Source organism: Diceros bicornis, chromosome 11 (genome assembly GCF_020826845.1).
Source record: "Diceros bicornis minor isolate mBicDic1 chromosome 11, mDicBic1.mat.cur, whole genome shotgun sequence".
NCBI classification, from domain to species: Eukaryota; Metazoa; Chordata; class Mammalia; order Perissodactyla; family Rhinocerotidae; genus Diceros; species Diceros bicornis.
This window is the reverse complement of record NC_080750.1, coordinates 44,997,180-45,019,602: the sequence shown is the minus strand read 5'-3', so window position 1 is coordinate 45,019,602 and position 22,423 is coordinate 44,997,180. Positions and strand designations below refer to the sequence as shown.

General features: G+C 34.9%; 1 protein-coding gene across 1 annotated transcript in view; it reads right to left on the bottom strand.

The window, feature by feature from the left end:
• Positions 1 to 10,236: 10,236 nt before the first annotated feature.
• Positions 10,237 to 22,423, bottom strand: part of GLRB (glycine receptor beta) — an 87,464-nt gene continuing 75,277 nt past the window's right edge. Inside the window, exons 9-10 of the mRNA XM_058549785.1 lie at positions 21,478 to 21,770; positions 10,237 to 11,451 (exon numbers count right to left, since the gene is read on the bottom strand). Of these exons, the coding sequence (XP_058405768.1) occupies positions 11,155 to 11,451; positions 21,478 to 21,770 (590 nt within the window). The 3' untranslated portion in view covers positions 10,237 to 11,154. The remainder of the gene's footprint in view (positions 11,452 to 21,477; positions 21,771 to 22,423) is intronic.

Here is a 22,423-nt window from a genome sequence, read left to right as displayed (position 1 = left end):
ATATGAGTAATCTCAAGATAAAAAGTGAGACAGATTATAATAGAGATTTTGGAGGCCATAAGACATTATTTCATGAATAATGTTATCAGAAACTTAAAAATCTATATTCAATAGATAATTTCCTATAGAAAAATATAAATTATTAAAAATTCATTTAAAAAGGAGAAGCATGAATAGACCAATATGTATATTTTTTTTTTTTTTTTTTTTGTGAGGAGATCAGCCCTGAGCTAACATCCGCCAATCGTCCTCTTTTTTTGCTGAGGAAGACGGCCCTGGGCTAACATCTGTGCCCATCTTCCTCCACTTTATATGGGACGCCGCCACAGCATGGCTTACCAAGCAGTGCGTCGGTGCGCGCCCGGGATCCGAACCAGCGAACCCCGGGCCGCCGCAGCGAGCCCGCGCACTTAACCGCTTGCGCCACCGGGCCGGCCCCCTATGTATATTTTTTAATGAGCTCAGAATCATAAATGTCCTCCAATCTACCCTCAATAACACAAGCTGGATCTGTTTTATGGTAGTTTTAGAAAACTCAAAGAACCATTAATTCCAGGCTCATTTAATTTCTTCCAAAGTTTGGAAATAAATAGGAAGATACTCAACTCATTTTATGAGACTAGTGTGACCTTGATGCATAAACAGAATGCGGATGACATAAGAAAATGATATTATTGGCCAATCTCATATATAATAACAATTTTACATAACCCTTCAAAGACTATATTAAATATGAAAGGAATATGTTAAAAATAATACGTCATAGACAAAAAAAGTTTATCCCAGGAATACATGTGTTATACCAAGTTAGAAAATATTTTAACATGGTAACTACATAATAGTTTAGGACAAAAACAATATAATCATTTTAATGGTTGCAAATTGAGACAATGAGTATATTCAGTATTTTACCTTGGCAAAATTTGTACGTGTTAAATTCTGACAGTATCATTTGTTGAATGGAGGATGAGAAATAAGTTTTCTCATACAATCTTGGGTGGGAATGTAAATTGATATACTCTATAGAAAAATTTTGTGTTATCAATTAATTTTTTTAATTGCATACAGGTTCTACTTGTAGTTATCTACTACACAGAATCACTCTCACATAAATACTAGGATATATACCCCAAAATGTTTATTTCAGCATTGTTTGAAATAATGCAAATTTTGAAATAAATATTTTTAATTAAATAAAATGTGACACATGCATATGATGGAATAATCTGGATATCTATGTGAATAGCTCAGAAAAACACTAATGTGAGTGATGCATATAGTTAGATATCATTTGTGTAAATTTAAAAACTAATACTTGTATATTTTTTCTTAAGAATATTATAAAAAATTTTGGAAAAATACAAACTGGTAATCACGGTTATCTCTAGGTATAACTGCAGAAGATCAAGATCAAGAATTGGAGATGATGATTATTTTAAGTTTGTCTTTAAGGTTCTAACTTAAAAAAAAAGACAAAGTATTCATATATTACCTATTGATTAAAAGAATAAAAATAAACAAAATTCAAATCAAATATACCAGAAAGTCAAAGTGATTTCATTATCAGTGTTGGAATATAGGTGATTATTATATTTCCTTTACCATGTTTAAAATTTTTTTCACTCCCACACATCTGTCTCTTTCATAGATACACACATGTACAAACACACACACATTTAAAAGCATAATCTAGGAAGATAGTCCAAGCTTCAAAAGAAAGAGGTCTTGCATAGTGCAATGGTGTGAATGTTTGTGCCCCCCAAAATTCATATGTTGGGATCCTAATCCCAATGTTATGGTGCTTGAAGGTGGGACCTTTTGGAGGTAATCAGGTCATGAGGGTAGAGCCCTCATGAATGGGATTAGTGCCCTATAAGAAGAGGCCCAAGAGCTAGCTAGCTCTCTCTCTGCCCAGTGAGGCCACTGGAAGAAGACATCCCTCTGTAAACCAGGAAGAGGGCTCTCACCAAGAGCCTGACACCCTGATCTCAGACTACCAGCCTCCTCAAGAAATAAATGTTTGTCGGTTAAGTCACTCAGTCTATGGTAATTTGTCATAGCAGCTCGAAATGACTAAGACACATAGGTAGAGAAATAATCTGGGAGCATTAGTAGGAAGCAAGAAAAATGCTAATTCAATTCCCATACCCCATATATGGTGGGGCAAAATAAACAAGTGCCACTTGAAATAGATACAGTTTGATATCTAACAAAGAGTTCTCTGGAGAGTTCTGATTAAGTACAGGCAAGGCAGGGGAAGGAATGGAATACATAAAGCTTAAAGAAGTGAAGGTTTCATTTATAATGGCATGGGCGTTTGGAGGGCACAGAGGAAACATATGGAAAGGAGGGTTGCATTATTTGAGTGGAAAAATGAAAAGACAAGAAGAGTTGGGATTTGGGCTGATGGCTCATGAGTGGATACCCAGATAGGATATCCTAACAAGATAGGATATTCTGCAGATGTCAAAACCCTCATGGGGACGGGAGTGACTTGGCCTACAGGGAAGGAGTTAGATTCAGTCTGAATTATGTGTCAAGCTGAAAGAACTCGATTCAGTGAGTAGAGGGGCAACTGGGTGTGTTGCCTTCCAGAACCACTTGGCCTGTAGAAAACAGGCATTGTCCCTATGTATAGAATGATGGGGTGGGGGAGGTTGTAGTTCATATAATGAGGTGGGGCAGAATGGACCTGGGATATATACAAGAATGAGAGTGTTTTTCAATGACTATGCATACAAATAAATAAATAGAACAATCTGTTGAGACTAAGTTTTTCTCTGCAGACCATCTGGTTCATATCAATTAGCACACACATTTTATTTGATCCTTAAATGGGCATTCTCTCAAATAGCTCCTAATATAACCTTAATGTGAAACTGTTTCATATATACATAAAATAGGTACCTGTAGGACTTCCAAAAATGCAAAAATATAGTATGTCTTAGACGCAAATAAAACACAAATTAATGTTATTATATGTATACATATGCATATACATATACAAATACATATATATTCACCCACACCTACTCACACACACATATATATTGTATTTGCGTGTATATATACATATATATGAATATGTATACACTTACTTTAGTATCTTCCCAGCAATATACCTGTCATGCATCAAATGTTTAACAAATATTTCTTCAATACATGACTAAAGATTGTGGCTAGAATATAAAATATATTGCCTTAAGGAGAGTTAAATATGATTTTTTTACTTAGAGGTTGGCCTCACATGTTTAATATGAGTTCAGAATACAACACATTATCATTTATACAGAATTGGGTTAACTGGATAGTTTGATTAATTGAGAAGAACCATTATGTTCTATAGTTGGATTAGCAATCTTCAAAGAATTAGAATATAATAAAATATATTAACACAACAATTCTATTGAACATAATTTAGTATTTCCTCTAGGTTTCAGAAAGAACTTCAGAATCATGCAGTTTTCTAGGATAATCATTGTGAGCATTAATTATCTTCTATTAGTACCATGTATGGCTAAATTCTAAGAGATTGAGCTCAATTTGTACAGCATGTTTAAGATATCTAGGAAATACTTCTTCTCCATATTCTTTTTAAAAAATTCTGAAATATTTTCATTCATTTTTCTTTTTATAGGATAAATGTAAATACGACCTTTAAATATGTGAATTCTGAATTTTTGGCATTGTTATATTGCATTACCCACAAGGTAATTTTTAAATTATGGACCTTCAAGTAAATATTCCAAAGACTCCCTACTCACTAGAAGAATATTTCAACATGCAGTTTACAGTTTTGGCTAATGCTCCTATCCTTAAATTACATTATATTCTAAATTGATCTCAATGATTATGGATGCTAAGACAACTAGAGGGCAGAAGTAATATGCATCTGTTGTCAAAATGTCAGTGTATTTTTTTAGCCTAACACCCATTATTTTTAATAATTTTGAAAAACTGAAACATCCTTAGAAGTAGTTTTGGGGCTAGAAATAGTGTAGTAATAGTATTAGTAAAAGGCAAAATGAAATAATAATAAGCATAATTTATTGCACACTTACTATGTGCTAGGAACTCTGCTGAGTATATAAGACAATAAATCCTCACAATAATGTTACAAGGTTCTCATTATTACCCATGTTTTATAAATGAGAAAACTGAGGCTCACAGATGTTAAATAATTTGCCAAACTTTACTCTAGTAAGTGGGACTCTAGCCTAGACTATCTCGTTCCAAATCCGTGCTTGTAACCACTGTAAAAGACAGACTTACATATTGTGATCAGTAATTCTTACACTATTTTTATTCTCTCTTTAAAAATAAGGTGACTGAGAGAAAGATTCTTTGACAAGGTTTGCAAGGTTGTAATGGCAAACTCAGGTCCTATTACTTCTAGTCCAAGGGTCTTTCTACTACCCTCTCCTGCTTGCGGTATGTTTACATACAATACTGGATTTTGGCTTAGTTTAGAGTCTTAAGACGTTTTTGATGTGATGTATGTCCCACATGTATCCCTTAGGAAATTTCACATTTTTATTTGGACATTTAAATTAATTCATTTAGAAATTTGAAAGCTTCTAAGATGCCAGTGGACTGATTGGAAACTCGGGTGGTTTTTTGAATGAAAGGGCTTTTGAGTATACAAATGAATGAACCAGAAAAGTGCAGCTGTGTTTGGAAAGAGGCTTTACAATAGTCCAAAGCAGAATTTATTAGGTATTTCCTCTTAATGAGTTCCATATCACATTCTCTCAGTTAGTTAAAGATCCTCTTTGTAGCTGACAAACCTGCAGATTCTGACTTCGATTTATTTAAAAAATGCTTATGTTTGTTAGTCGAGCAAGCAGATATGATGCTGCCATTGTGTGCCAAATTTGTGTCCTAAGGAGGACATTCCTAAAAGCTGTATGGCATGAGGTCATAGTCCTCAAAGAGAAGGGGACGGGGTGTTTACTATTGTTACATGCCACTTGCCTCCTGCTACATTTCCAACTCTAATAAACACTTAAAAGAACATCCCATGGGAACACACAATAAACTGATCTGAGCTTTTCAAAAGCTAAAATCATTTGCCTCTTCATCCTGTTTACCATTTCACAGAATGGGGTTTCTGCTCTGTGTCGTCAATGGCATAGGGCGAGGCAATGCTAATTGACTAATAAAATCCCTGTTTGATGAGGTAATTGGGGAAAGACCTGTAGTTTGACTGCATTCTTGCTAAAACCATGGAGGGCTCTGCCTCCTTTTGGCTCCCTCACTGTGAATGATATTAATTGAACTGCAATTGCCTCAGGCTGCAAATTGGGATTTACAGAAAATTGTTTCAAGTTATAGGATTAAGATCAGATGGGAGTTTTAGTTAAGAAACAAACATTAGGTAAAGTGCATTACATCATCAGCTAAGGGAAATTAGGTTTATTGCTCATTATTGTCCCAGCAATGTTAACTAGGAAATAAAATTGGAATAGCACTTTAACATTTTTTATTGCAATGTTTCTGCACTTTACAATTCATCATTTTTCTTTTTTTAGTTAATGTCTAGCTTCAAAATTCTATGACCTATAGTAAAATGGCTTTTATTTAGCTATATTAAAATGTTTATTTTTTAAGATAGGTTTTTTCCATTTAGACAAATGATTGATTTTGTTTGTTCTTATGCTCTTTTATAATATGCATTATATTCTGACTTGAATTACAGTGATTTGTATATTTAGCATACCTTTCCTTCTCACACTATTGACTATCACGTAAGAGTGGAACCCATGTTTTATTCATATTTACAGTTTTGGGCTAACACAAGACCTTTAATGTATTAAGCACCCAATAAGCATTTACTGATTTACAATTTTTTCTTTAGTATTCTACTCTGAGAGGGTTTAGAAAGAACTATTTTGGGTATGATATGTGAGATCTGAGAAATTTAAAAATACTTATGGAAGTGAAAATGCACTGATTGAAGTACAGAAATTCCAACTGGAACAGAATTCATTAATTTTCTCATTGTTCTTGATGGTTAAAGACAAAATAAAATAATATATATGCATACATATAATATATATTTGTATATATATGTGGAGAGAATGCAAAATGTATTAAAATTTAAAATATCAAGTTTATGTATATAGGTACTTACACATACCAAGAGTATAACCAAGCTTGAATATGACATCCATATTATCCATTAATATTAATCACAAGAAAGTCTGTATTTTTACTCCACTGATGGCTGATGCTTTGAAAAAATTTGATGCTAACCTCCTAAAAGGTTAAGACTAGTTTCATTAAAAAAGGGGTGGGGGAATTAGTGAGTGTGAAACTATTGCTATATTGTGTAAACATATGCATTTAATTTGAAAATATAATTGGAATAAATCTACTATTCTAAAGCTAGGTAATAATATTCTAACAAGAAAGCCTGATTAAATGTTATAAAAAGATTTCAAGCTATTTTTCATCTTAGGCTTGGTACTTTAAATTTTTATATCCAACTATTTATGTAAACTGACATTTTCAGTAATATAGATGACGTAAAACTGAGTTGTTTTTAGAGTAGCTTAATTTGAACACTGCATATGTAATGGGAAATATTCTAACTTGATTATTCAATAGAGATGAAACCATATGACTAAAAAACACTTCATGTTGATTAAAAACATAGTCAAAATGAGTATAGGAAGACACAACATCCAAGACTGACCCACTTAAAAGAAATAGTGAAACAAAATTAACCACTTCCCTAAAACAAAAGGTATCCAGCTGAATTTAATACTCCAATCTTGCTAAATGTGATACATAAAGGGAAAAATAATTTTGGTTGGAGTTTTAAGATGTGAGCAGAGGTGTAGTGTGAGAAATGGTTAAACATTTAATAAGAATTCTATATGTTACAGAGAAGACTTTTTACTTAGTTCATCAGGCAACACAAGGCACTCAAGATATCTGAGCAGAATGCCAGGATCACAGCTTTAGTTTAAAGAAATTAATATCATGACAATTAATGAAATAAGTGATAGCAAATTGGATCTTGAACAACAACAAAAAAAGTGAGACAATTGGCAAATTTGAATAAGGTCTCTAGATTATAGTATTTTATCAATGTTAATTTCTTGATATGGATACCTAGGACTACCGTAGTTATGAAGGGATGTCCTTGTTTAGAAAACGTAACTCAAGTGTGTAGAGGTAAAGGGACATTATGGCTGCCACTTTATTTTAAATGTTTCCAAAAAAATGTCTCCTGCACACACACACACACACATACACACAGTAGGGGGAGAAAAATAAAGCAAGTGTGATAAAATATTAACATTTGGGGAAGCTGAGGAATGGTACACAAGAGTTCTTTGTAATATTTTTTAAAATCTGAAACAATGTCAAAAAAGTTTTTAAAAAAGAAAAGTAATAGGGGCCGGCCCGGTGGCACAAGCGGTTAAGTGCGCGCGCTCTGCTGCGGCGGCCCGGGGTTCGCTGGTTCGGGTCCCGGGCACGCACTGACGCACTGCTTGGCAAGCCATGCTGTGGCGGCGTCCCATATAAAGTGGAGGAAGATGGGCACAGATGTTAGCCCAGGGCCGTCTTCCTCAGAAAAAAAAAAAAAGAGGAGGATTGGCGGATGTTAGCACAGGGCTGATCTCCTCACGAAAAAAAAAAAAAAAAAAAAAGAAAAGTAATATGTCAACAACATAAAATAGGTTAAGAGATGACTAGCTGTGAGAGCTTGGACATATCATGGTGAAAATCTACATTAGTAACCTTTTGGAGGGAAATTTGGGAGAAGCTACCAGAATTTAAAATGCATACATCTTTCAACTCAGCAACTCTTCTTCTGGCATCTGCCTCATGGAAATAGACACATATGAGCACAAAGATATTTATTGCAATACTATTTTATAACAGAAAAGAAAAACAATCAAAATTTCTGCTTAAAACAGAAGCTAAATTCAGGCACATTCATGTTATAGAACAACAGGAGGCAGAAGATAGATTTATGAACATCCACTACGTCCTCACATAGAAAGATCTCCAAGATATATTAAATAAAAAATAAAGAAATTGCAAAACTATACATACGGTAAAATCCCATTTACATTAAATCTCATTATGTTAAATTATCTTTTATATTTAAAAATTGGATAGAGGTTCTAAATGCCTAGAGTAAGGTCTAGATGGACACAAGATGGGTGACCTCTGGGGAAGAGAGAGGTTTGAAGAGAGGAGGCTACGACAGCAAATTGAAGTGCTTACTTTAAATATATCTGTTTTCTAATACATCAAGATAGTCATGTACTACTTGTGCAATTAAAAAATAAATATCACAAAGTTAGTTCAAAAAGAAGTTGAATTATAGGGGAGTGAGATTGTAGACTGCTGTAATAATCTTGCTTAAGAATGGGAAAGGGAGGCCAGTCCAAGCAGTCTAGTGGTTAAGTTCGGCACACTCCACTTCGGTGGCCTGGGTTTGGTTCCTGGGTATGGACCTACATCACTTGCCTGTCAGCGGCCATGCTGTGGCAGTGGCTCACATACAAAAAAGAGGAAGATTGGCAACAGATAGCTCAGGGAGAATCTTCCTCGGCAAAAAAAAAAAAAAAAAAAAAAAAAAATGAGAAAGGGAAACTGAATTAGAGTGATATCAGCATAAATGGAGAGGAGGTGGTTGATATAAGAGGGAGAATCTATAGGACTTGGTCCTTGAAAGGGTATAGAGTGTGAGAAAGGAAGATTTAATTGGGTAACTGGAATAGTGACGGCTTTAACAGAAATAGAAAATAAGAGAAGCTACCGATTTGTGAGGAAAAGATAATTTTTATTTTGGAGACACTGAATTTGAGATACTGATATCCAGGTAGACACACTGCAAGTATCCTAGAAAGACATGATATTTAAAGTACACAGATCAGAACTACCCTGGGGTTAAGTGACTAAATTCTTGAGATAACAATTACAAAGCAACTGTTGTGGACACTGATTGTATTTCTTTGTTATGATCACTGTCAAACGGTGTATTTGCAGTTATAGATACACACTTAATCCTGGGATAGCTATTTATATATACGTGGGTAAGAGGCTACAATATTATATTACAGAAAGAAATTTATTCACATTATTTTCAACAAATTCTTATATAATGAGACCTGTCTTCCATTTGGTACATTTCCCACTTAAAACTCTGTATCTAAATCAAACTCCCTAATATGAATGCAATTTGCAAGAATAAAGAAAACAGATTATAAGAAGATATAATTACTATAAATCAAAACTTTAAATGGTTTAAGTCCTATTCAAGACATTTTTTTTCCTACCACAGTTCCATTAAAATGTTATTGGCCTGGGTCCTAGCAGGATATTGAAGTCCATCAATAGATTACTTGTGGCATTTTAAAACTATTCAGATGGCTAAGCTTTTGCAACTAGAGGGTGCTGAAGGACTACAGAGGACTAGATTATATCTCATTTTTTAAAAATTTAGTAATCAGTGAGAATCTTCCAAAAATTAAAGTCTTCAATAAAAAAACATCGAATTACAAATGGCAATCTGCATAAATAATATTTAAACATATTTTATTATTGAATTGGCCATACAAACTGTCAGCTGCAACAAAACTCTCCAAATAATATAAATATACTTATTTGGTCTTATGTTTATGTTACGTAAATTACTGATAGTTCTAATTTCAGCTATGGCAGAAATAAAAAGGTACATCAGCTGTGATATTGCTAGGAAATGAGAGTCTTATAGACCAGAAAGTGCATATTTCCAGGTTGGAACAAGATCAAAGTGAGTAAATCTAGACTTTTAGCAACAAAGAAAATATAAGTAGAAGTGAAGCCTAACATAAACAAAGATATTATTTCCTTAGTGTTTAAATGTTTTGTAACAAATCCAAAAAATATTCAAATAAATAAGAAAAAAAGAAATGAATTCAGAAAAACACTTTAATTTTACTTAAAAATATGTAAGCATTTTAATAAAGAAGTTGAAATCTGGGCTGGCCCCGTGACTTAGCGGTTGGGTGCGCGCACTCACTGCTGGCGGCCCAGGTTTGGATCCCCGGCGCGCACCGATGCACAGCTTCTCCGGCCACGCTGGGGCCGTGTCCCACATGCAGCGACTGGAAGGATGTGCAGCTATGACATACAACTATCTACTGGGGCTTTGAGGGGAAAAAATAAGTAAATAAAATTATTAAAAAAAAAAAGTTAAAATCCTTTAAATATTATGAATTTATTTTCCAACTCAAGTTACTTTTAGTAATAGGGTATTTTCCTCTGGGCTTCTTAACAACGATGTGAAATCACATAACCATTACTACAGTCCAATTTAAAATATTTATGAGTCTTTTTAAGGCACAATTACTTTTTTATACTCTGTATCAACAAAACGGAATCCATGAAAATATATTTAACTTAAGGTGGATTACGTAGAATTTCTTTTATCAGAAATATTTAATCAACATATCTATCTTTTATATTTATTTTATCAGAAACCAGAATTCAGTACGAATTTATGTAAATCCAGATTTCCCTTTGTTTCACAAACACTTAACTGTGTTTGATCATCTGACATTCTGACAACATGGGCACACTTTAAAATGAGCTGATTTTACAAATTAGTAATTGTTTGAACTTTATTTCTCCACAGAGCCCACATAATTATAACTGGTATATTTCTACTTACAAAGCTTAAACAATACGTAATATAATTTTGCTTAATCTGTGACAATATAATCTAAAATTATACAAGAATAAGATGGCTTTTTCTGAAAGTTACAAGGAAGGAAATTTCAAATACTACATCCATTAGAATCATGACCATAACAGGATTTGGCGTGCACATCATTTTATTATCTGAAGTAGCTACAATTTGCACTAACTGAAAAGAATTGTTTGGATTTATATTATGTAGTATGCTTATCCTTCACTTATTCCTAAAGCATATGTTTGCTATACATATATACATCATTATTAGAGCACAGACATTACAGGATCATGCTGCCATTCAAAATTAAGGTGCCACATTTTTATTACAATCAAATGGCATCCAAAATGCAATATATTGCTATGAAAATGCAAAAATTTTCACAGATTGGCATTTATCAATGAGGTCAGTCACAATGAAATGGGATTTTATTTCATACAAATGGAAAAGATGTATCATAAATATATAGACCAATATATAACATTGAAGAACAAGAAGCAGAAAGGAAACAAAGCTCTTGCATAAAGATCAATTCGTTTTGCTGCTGTTGGAATAACAGGCTTGGCGGGGGGTGGCTTCTTGTTGTTCTTTGCCTGAGATTTCCCAAGTCCATTGTTGACTTCGATAGGTTTTCCATAGCAGTCGTAGTTGGATAATTCAAAATCTCTTGGTAAGCTTCCAACAATGCTGAAGTCATTAGATCTCAGATCAGACTTAGAAGTACAAACCTTTTTGCACCTGGTCTCTCCAACCTGAGAAGAGAAATTAAAGACAGAATATTTTCAGAATTTTTCTGTTTATAAAATACATTTCTTCAAAAGGATATTTTAAAAATCTGATAGTTTGGGGCTGGCCCCATGGAATTGTGGTTAAGTCCAGCGTGCTCATTTTGGTAGCCTGGGTTCGAGGGTTCGGAACCTTCCCTATACCACTCATCAAGCCATGCTGTGGCAGCTACCCACATACAAAATAGAGGAAGACTGGCACAGATGTTAGCTCAGGGCTATTATTCCTCGAGCAAAAGAAGAGGAAGATTGGCAACAGATGTTAGCTCAGGGCCAATCTTCCTCACCAAAAAAAAAAAATATATATATATATATATATCTGATGGTTTAGTCAACTGATTAAACCATCAGATACTTGAACATTTAGGGCTCTAAAATGTTGCCTATATAACAAGGCTTATGCCACGGAATAAACTTTTGATAGGTTATTTTATGTTAAGAGATCAAAGTACAAATCAACATTCATCTTAGGTGCTCCCAGGCTTGTGAGAGTTCTCAGCTGAAAGACCAAGAAATAAAAATCCAATATTTAATCATGACACAGACCACATTACTATACACATGGATTACAGAAATCTGGTACTTCTAACCTTTGACTTCCCATGGATCTTATTTCCAAATAGGGTGGTTTATAAACGACTGAGGCATTGATCACTCCAACGAGACTGACTGTGTCTCTAAACCACACTCACAAATAAGAACTAAAAGATGGTCACAATTATCATGAACCAAAGAGTTACTAATGAAAGGCACTGCTAGCTTGTTGACTAAAGTTTAATTAGCCAACCACACTCAGAGAATCCAAAGAAACTGTGTATATGTTGGCCAGACTATATGCTACAGAGAATATTCAGAGTTGATAATCTCTGAATTATTAAATTTGAATTAATTATTAAATTATTAAATTTGAATCAATTCCCAAAAATATACAAAAATAATTATTTCACACTAAATTCTCTCTAGCAATCAGAAACGGTCTTAGAAAGAATAGAGTTATAGGCTAACCCCAATGGCTCAAGATAGCACTGATAATACAAAAGGCCACAGAAGGGTGAGCTCTTGACTCTCCTGCTCAATCTTCCACTGCTCTTACTCCTGAGTTCTGTGACTCACCTTTGGACTCTTCACTGTTGATATTTACTGTTTTTACGGAGAAAGGAAACCACGTCATTGCAAACTGTTAGTGTACTATAGTTACTCTAGTTTTTGCCTTACTAGTATAATACATGACTAGTTATGTAGATTTGATTTACATTTACTAGATTATGGCTGGCAGAAGTGAAACAAATTATTCCCCAGTAGTACTTCAGGTACTAGGACACTATCTTTTATCTGAACAAACACTGAGAACTACTTTCTGGGCAAGAGCCAGACAGCAGTGTTCAGAGGTGGATAGTAAAGATAACCAAGATATGCTGAGGGAAAAAACAAGTTAAAATGTATTCACACATCCTCCTGTCATTATACATTTAGGTTATTTCCATTTTTTTTCAGTTATGAACAAGTACTGGTAACGTTATTTTTTAATCTGGTATACAAATGTTGGCTTTATTGTTATACACTTTATACCACACAGATATTTGTACAATCCTATTGGGTAAGAAACTTTGAAAAACATGTCTATGTAAATATAATTGTACAAAATTACATAATCGATTGTACAAAAATACACATAGAAAATATTGAAAAGTAGGAATGCGGACTCAGGAGCTAGAAGTTTACTCTTCTGAATGTTTCATACTTAAAAAAATGTCAATCACCAATATATTAACCAATTTAGAGAATGTTATAAAATAGCCCAAACGGAAACATAGTTCCATCCTGATTTGACTGGATATTGTTTTAGCTTACAGAAGCTAACCTAAAGAAAGAGGATCCCCCCTCCTGGTTTTTTCAAATGTACAGTTACAATTTACCAACTGTCAGAGCTCGGCTGAGTTTGAAAGAGTGATTATGTCTTGAGGTAACTACTCTTGATGGAGTCACCATAGGTCCAGCGTCTAGTCCATATCAGTTTATACACTGTGTCTAGGAAAGTGTCTGGCAAAAAATAAGACTGGTCAACGGAATGAGAGAGAGAACAAAGGTAGCAACTAAAATCTAAATTATTTAAATGCAACTGCAACTTTGGGAAATCATTCATACATATATATATATGAATCATTCATGAATGTGTATATATATAATTTATTTCCAGACCTTCCATTTAAATTCCCCAATTTGAAATTTTAAAAAGCCCTTTGCAGCAAGCTGTCATCTAAGCTCCATTATCATACACACACACACACACACACACACACACACACACACATGCACTCACATACTTTTCCTGTAAGTGTACCAGACAGAAGACCACATTTAAAGCTCTAGTTTTCCAGTGCTGTTCAAGGAATGTACAAGTCTCAATACGTATCAGTGAATTTTTATAGAGTAAATCTCTACCTTGACTGGAGCAGAAGTTGAGAACAGACTCTATATATCAAATCTTTTCATTATCCTCAGACTCACAGAGCAATCTTCAAAACCTGGGACTCAGTGGGTATCCCAGTGTCTCTTTCTCCCGTTAGAATTCTCTACTCCAAAAGTTTTAGATGCACTAACAGTCCTTAGAATCCACTTATCAAAACAAAGGAGTACCCTACCTTCTGCCAATACACTTAGGAAGCATGATTCTTATCAGTTATTTTTACTTTTTCACAAAGAAGGCCACATATACTTACGATAGAAATGCATTTACTATAAAATCACATTTTATACGTGGCTTTAGGTATGGCTTTAGCATCTGTAAATAATAAACGAGTAGCCAAATTTATATGATATTATAACCTAAGTCACACATAAATACTTCAAATTTTCTAATCTGTTTTATTTACGTAAACATATTCTCAGATTCTGCCAGTAATTTAATAATTTTAGAATTTTACCTAAATAGTTTATTCAAAACTATGTAGACATAGAATGTTACATTTATTCAGAGATATTATCTAAATATAGTAAATATGACAGTAAAAGAAAAATAATTTCTTCAATGTTAAAGTAATAACATGGAAAAGCACTTCAAAAACCTTCAATTTGGTCATACTAAATTTTTAATCATTTAACTTATTAAAACTTCTTCCAGAAATGTATTTGAAGATTCTTATATCTGAAATAAGTAGAGTTGTGTGTGTGTGTGTACTGGTAAAACCTCTACTACAGAAGTAATTTTCAATAATGTGACACAACTGAATAAGGAATAAAATTAGGTTCCCCCATGAGGAGTCCTCAGGTTCCTTAAATAGCTCATGATTCATTAACTAGTTGGCTGGTCTCATCTTCTCCCATTCATCGGAGATTTTACACAAACATAACTTTCTTTTTTAACTAACACTCTCCAACATAATTATCATATAAAATATGTACATAAAAATACAAAAGAGTTTACAATACAAATACTATTTTAAACAATGATAATATCACAGGAAGTGGGATTAAATAAACTCCTTATAAATAAAACAGTAACCCTACTTAACACATTTTTAAAAGTGATCTTAGTTATATTAATCTTCAATTTATAATTTCTCAGTTTTTCCTCATATGAATATGTGTCTCATTTATTTTCATCATATAAACTTGTTAATTCTGAAAATTACCGGTAGCAAAAATGAGGTAGTATGATAATGAAACTCTCAAGAATAAAATATGATGCAGGTAAAAACTTTCTACTGCTTCAAATCGCAGCAGTCTCTAAGGTTTTCTTTGAGGTCTTTTTTAGTTTGAGTTAGCACACATTTAAAAGAAAATCACCTTATGCAATTTTTCTCTACCAGAAGACTTAGGCGCGATTCCATGGTGATGATAGTGTCTTCTACAGATGATAAAGATATGTTGAGATGGGAATAATCTCTATATATTTTACCAAATTTAAATCAATCCTTATTTTAAAAAACATATCATTACCATAACGAAACAACTATCTCATTAATGTGTGAACAGCAGTTTTTATTTTTTAATTTATTCAAATTCATAGGCATAGATACTATCTTGTCTTTTATTCACAACACCTTTGTTGTGAATAGCACATAGCACACACTAGGTGTTGGAAATAGGGTCGTATTAACAACAGTGGGTCCTCAACTGTTTTTATTGAATAACAAAAGAAATATATGAGTGAACAAACAAATCAGTAACCAAAATATTAGAACAATTGAGGAAGTAGCAATGTTAGGGGGAAAAAAACCTAGACGATCATATATGTATGATGCCAGATTTATGTACGCAGGCAAAATTATTAAATCCTCATACTGAAAGCCAGATAAATTATCAATGATCTTTCCTACATTTTTTAAGATCATTCCTTTTCTTAGCAAGCAGAACAGTATTTTAAAAATCAGCATCAAAATTTTTTTACAATCTGAATTTCATTATGCTTTCATTAATTACTATTGTTATTCTCTCTGAAAAAAATAACATACCATCTGATTGAAATTACTTAGCAAAATATACTGGAACAAATGCATTTTTTTTTTTTTTGTGAGGAAGATTGGCTCTGAGCTAACATCCATGCCTATCTTCCTCTTTTTTGCTGAGGAAGACTGGCCCTGGGCTAACATCTGTGCACATCTTCCTCTCCTTTATATGGGACGCCGCCACAGCATGGCCTGACAAGTGGTGCATCGGTGCGTGCCTGGGATCCGAACCCGGGCCACCAGCAGCGGTGGAGTGCCACACTTAACCGCTACGCCACGGGGCCGGCCCTGGAACAAATGCATTTTTAAACCAAAACTAGAATTATATTTTTCATAGCAAAACTACTAAATTAAAAAGGCAACAATTTTTAAGCTTCCTTTTTTATATTTTCTTTCACGTGTACACGTGTAACAATCTTATGAACTCATCAATCTTACAAATTTGCTGTAAGTTGGATGTCTAATTTAAGCTAAGTTATTTTTGGACTCATATTCTCATTTTGAAGCCTGTCTCAGAATATAAATATTACATAGGTACAATGTTTATTTTGGAAATTGCATTTTGGTCTATAAGAAATAAAAGTAATTTACATTTATTTCTGGAGATTAACTTTTAAACACTCTGAGCATCACTCTATGACTTTTGTAGCAAAATGTCACAGCAGTTTCAGATTCCAGACATGTGTGCTTCTATTAGCAACTAAAAACAGTGAATTAACTTACAGACATTCTTAAATATATGGAACTTTTATTCATAGGGTTATTATTTTAAAAATTGAAAGTTAAATTTATAATAACATAATTCAGTCTAATATTTTGGATCCTATTTATCCTTTATCTCTGTGTATATAAATAATTTTGATATTTTCTACAGTACTCCAAAAAAGTGGCTTCTAATGAGTCTCCTTCCATCAATACATCCCTCACGGACTACATTAAGATTCCAAGATCAGTTGCATATTGGTGTCCTCTGTTACCAGAGAATTCCTACAATTATCGATGCCCCATAACACTCCAGAAAATGAAGCTGATTGTAGCACTACTGGAAATCAAGCACTGATTCTATAGGATACCTTTGCTTTCTGTCTCCAGATGTCCAAACCAGGGTCCAAGTTAGAGAGTAGGGGGATTAATGGGCTGGAAACATGAGGAAGTGCTAAAAAGTAGGGAGATGTAAATGGAGGGGTTGATAGCTACAGACAAAGATTCAAGGTGTGAACATCTCCATATAAGGTAAGGGTCTCAGGTGTTCCTCCTTCCATTTCTGGCACAGAGAAATAAGTATATGTTTCAGAAGGAACCAAAGTTTCTCACAAAGAGCTAGTATGCTTCGAATACCAGTTCTTTGAGGTGCTGAAGCATGCCCTCAAGCAGTTGCTAGCTCTTCTAGGTACTATTTGGCAGTTTTGATGGTAACAGAGAAGAAAGTAAGATACTAGGAAAGAGAACCTTAATTTCCCTGAAAGGGTGTGTTCCTGGTGCAGAAATGCAGTAAGTCTGAAATGGCCTAGTAGGCAGAGCAGTTGCAACATTAATGAAAATGCTAAGAGTATCCCATTGATATGTGTATTTAATCACTAGGATGTGGTAGGCAGGTTACAGATACAATCAGGTTGCTGAGGGACTCGAAAAGAATAAGAGGTGACTTCTGATACCAAGGAAGATGGAGTAGACATACCCTGGACATTGAACACAACAAACATAAGAGGACTGAGAGGTGGAAAAAAAAAAGCAGATCAGCTAGGGTTCTTTAAACCCAAGGAATGAGACAGTGGTGAGTTCTCGTATTTCCTTTTTCCTTCATATATTCCAGATTTGGAGCTGCAGAAGCTGGAACTGAAAATGCCAATGGGTGCAGATAAAAACACTCCCAACAAAAGTCTGCTCCCTCTAGTCAAAGGACAAAGAAAGGGGCAACTTAGCAAGATAGAAAACTTTTAGGTAATAATCCCTCTACTCCAGCCAAACACCACAGAAAAAATTACGGCCCTATCCCCACCCATGCCAGCAAAGGCCGAGTGGGGAGCGGAGCCTTCCACCTTCAAGAGGCTGTAATGAGGCGCCCAACACCACCAGTGAGGTAGTATCAGAGAAGGCCAAGTCGGGAGTCGGGACTTCTGTCTCCATAGACCAGTAACAAGGCCCCATTCTCTGCCACTGTGTCAGAGGAGACTGTGTAAACAGCCTGGACTTCCACCCTGACCCAACAGCAACAAGCTGCTTCTCCTCTTCCCACTGAGGGTGATGTCAAAGGAGGCCTAGTGTAGAGGCAGAACTTTCACCATTGCCAAGCAGTAATTAGGGCACCCCATTGCAGTGTGAGTAGAGACCACATGGGAAATTAAGAACTCCCAATCCCACCCAGCAGTAATGCGGAGCCCCCGACCTCACTGTGTGAGGAACCTGGACTTCTACTTCCACCTGGCAATAATGAGGCAGCACCTTTCCTTCTTCTGGCAGAACAGAGTCAGAGAAAGCCAGCTAAAACAGAAACTTGAAACAAGATTCAGAGTCTCATAACATAAGATGAAAATGTCTAGGTTTCAATAGAAAATCACTCATCACACAAAGAACTGGGGAAGATCTCAAAATGAATTTTTTTGTGTGTGTGAGGAAGATCAGCCCTGAGCTAACATCCATGCCAATCTTCCTCTTTTTGCTGAGGAAGACTGGCCCTGGGCTAACATCAGTGCCCATCTTCCTCCACTTTATGTGGGACGCCGCCACAGCATGGCCTGACAAGCGGTGCGCCAGTGCGTGCCCGGGATCCGAACCCAGGCCGCCAGCAGTGGAGCACATGCACTTAACCGCTACGCCATGGGGCAGGCCCCTCAAAATGAATTTTTTAAAAAATATAATTAATAGATATCAACACCAAGATGAAAAATGTGTTAGAATTATCTGAGAAAGGTTTTAAAGCATGGGTGATAAAAATGCTTCAATCAGCAATTATAACATGCTGGAAATGAATGAAAAATAGCGTGTGCAAAGAAATACAAAATCTTAGCCACAAAAAAAAAGAAAAAACAAATGGAAATTTTATGACTGAAAAATACATTAACCAAAATATAAATTTTAGTGGATGCACTCAACAGGAAAATGGAAGGGCAGAGGAAAGAATCAGTGAACTAGAGGATATAACAGAAGAAATTATTCAATCTGAACAACAGAGAGAAAATCAACAGGAAAAAAATGAACAGAGCCTCAGGGATCTGGGGGACGATAACAAAGGATCTAACATTTGTGTCATCAGAGTTCAGAAGGACAGGAGAAAGAAGGCAAGTCTAAAAAAGTACTCAAAGAAATAACAACTGAAAACTTTCCAAATTTGGCAAGAAACATAAACCTACATTTTTTAACAAGCTGAACAAATCCCAAACAGGATAAATCCAAAGAAATTCACACCAAAATATATCATAATTAAACTCTGAACAGTGAAGATGAAAAAAAAACTATCTTGAAAGCAGCCAGATAAAAATGACACTTTACCTAGAGGGGAAAAGCCATGTGAATGAAGTGGAGTTCTCATCAAAAGCCAGCCAGGCCAGAAGGAAGTGGCACAATATTTTTTAGGTGCTAAAAGAAAACAACTGTCAACCCAGAATCATATGCCCAGTGAAAATATCTTTTAGGAATGAAGGGGAAATCAAGAGATTCTCAGACGAAGGAAAATTAGAAGAACCTGTCACCAGTAGAGCTACCCAAAATAACGGATAAAGGAAATTCTCTAAAAGGAAAGAAAACAATGAAAGACAGAACTTTGGAATACCAGAATAAAATAAAGAACATGGTAAGCAAAATTATGCATAAATACAATAAGCTTTCCTTCTCCCTTTGAGTTTTCTAAATGATGTTTGATAGTGAAGCAAAAATTATAACACTGTCTAATTAGGTTCTAAGAAATATTTATGACAATTATATCATAAACAGAGGAAAGTAAAGGGATGTTAAGGGAGGTAATGTTCCTACACATCACACAAACTGGTAGTGATACTAGCAGATTGTGATAAGTTATGTATGTATAATCTAATACCTAGAACGACCACTAAACAAGATATACAAATGAATACACTTAAAAAGAATATAGAAAACTGAAAATGTCATTCCAGAAAATATTCAAGTAACCCACATGAAAACAGGAAAAAGTAAATAGAGAGATAAAAAACAGAACAGCAAACAAAACACAAAACAATAGACTGAAGCCCTAAAATATCAATAATTACATTAAATTTAAATTATCTGACTATACTAATTAACACATAAGAGGGGAGAGCAGATTAAAAACCATAAACCAACTACATGTTACTTACAAGAAACTGACTTCAAATATAATGATATAGGCATGTTGGATGCAAAAGGATGGAAAAAGATATGTCAAAAACGTGGCTTCTTTAAGGCCATGATAGCTTTGCATTAATGAAAATTTTATACTATTTCTTCATGAAGAAGGTTAGGGTATGAAAGAGTTATAAGGCCTGAAGATTCCTCCCACAAGGTGGCAACTAAGAATTTGCAGAGAGGCTCAGAAAATGAGTTTAATGACTTAACAGTAAAAAAAGAGCTGCAGGCAGCACCACATAAGAACAGTTTGCTTGCTTTTGTATCTAAAAATACATATGTGGCATACTTGTCTAACATTCTAGGTTATGGCAGTGGTGGTGGTCAACAAACTGATATAGTATGGGGCCAAATAAAGGCAGAGCAGCCAAGATTTTTAAGGTTGTAGGATGGTATGGACCTATTAGTCTCTTGTGGAATTTACCATACTAAGCTCAGTAGAAATGGTCTCCTAGCTTACTGGTCTTCCCAACCAGAGGGCATCAGGCAGGGGCACTTTGGGATAAGTGGACAGCTATCCCTAATCCATGATGCAGCCTGTTGCTCCAGGATTTATCAGTACCTGAATCTAGAGGCATTGCCCACTATTCTTATACGCAAGATCAAGTGACAGGCAAGGTAAAGGGGTTAATCCCTGTCCAATTCTTCTCTAGCTACTCACTGCTGGGCTGGATAGATCTCAAACCATGGGCATAGTTTCCCTATGGGCCAGGCATCCAATAAATAAGTAGCCTGCCTGACATGTTCTATGTGAAGCTCTCTAACTTGATGGGGAACAGGTGAGGGATTTAATCAAAAGCATGGCTCCCCTAAGCCTTCAGTGTTGGCAGAAGGTCAATGCTTCCTCCCCAGTCCTCTGGCCTTTCTCTAAGGCTTATCAAATGAGAAACAGTAGGGAGGTCTATAGTTTTGGCAAGACCTCCACATTGTATTGTGACCATCAAAGCAGAGGTGCATCCTTAAACGCAGTGAAAATTCCTCTAGATATTTAATAAAGTGTAGATTTTTTTTCTTACTTAGTATTTGACCTAAATGTTTTCTATTTCTTTTCCAGAAAGTGTATTATGCTTAGTTCCTTTTCATCTGTGAGGAAAAAAATGAATGAATACCAATTCTATCAAACCTTTACACCCACAGAAAAGTATCTTTCTCCTGACATTGCAGAGAGGACGGGGGAAATCATTTTGTTGGATAATTTCACGCTTACCTGCAAAGTGCTAATGTGCACAGGAGTCCCTGTACCATTCACGGTATTCTTTTTAGCCGCATTTCCACCTTTCCCATCTGCTTGCTCAGCCTTAGCAATTCTGGCTTTTTCTGCTTCAACTCGTTTGGGGTTATTCAACATCACCTGGACGACAGCGTACTCCACCAGTGAAGCAAACCCAAAGAGAAGACAAGCAATGAGCCAAACATCAAGAGCCTTCACGTAGGACACTTTGGGAAGTTCAGCAGCAAGGGTTGTGCATTCAGAGGCCAAGCTGAGGACTGAGAAGATACCTACAGAAACAGAAATAGGCATTAAAGTTGCTTTTTACAAAACCCTGTGAAACGTTCTGTAATCATTACTCTTTGGCTAAATTCCTCTCCAGTAACTTCCAATGGGCCATAAACAATTCATCAGGTCCCTTTAAAGCTCAAAGAGTAGAAGAAAAAATATGTACCTATTTTTATGCAAGGATTATTGAATGTGGTTGGGGATGTTTGTAAACAGTATTAAAAAATAAATAGAAATTTAAACCAAAGTATAAAAACAAAATTTGCATCTGGCTTAAACATTAAAGATATCTAAAACTATTCTATAGTATCTCTGAGGAAGCCACAAAGTTGTCAGATTAGAGAGGGTTATTTCATTTTTCAGCTTTATTTTCTACAGTTATAGAGCTGAACTTTACCCTGTGAACAACTAAATCATAACAAGAATAGAACATGTAAAGCCATTTTCTGATAAGGTTTACAATTTTTAAAATCTCCTAGAGAAGACAAAGTAGAGAACATGCCTGATTATTTCAGGGAAAACAAATGATTCCAGCTTTTCAAAAACAGAATAAAATTTTACTATATATAATATTAACCGTATATGGAAAGCTAACCAGTTACATACCAATTTAAGTCAAATAATCGTAAAATCCCAAAAGAGAGTTGCAATAATT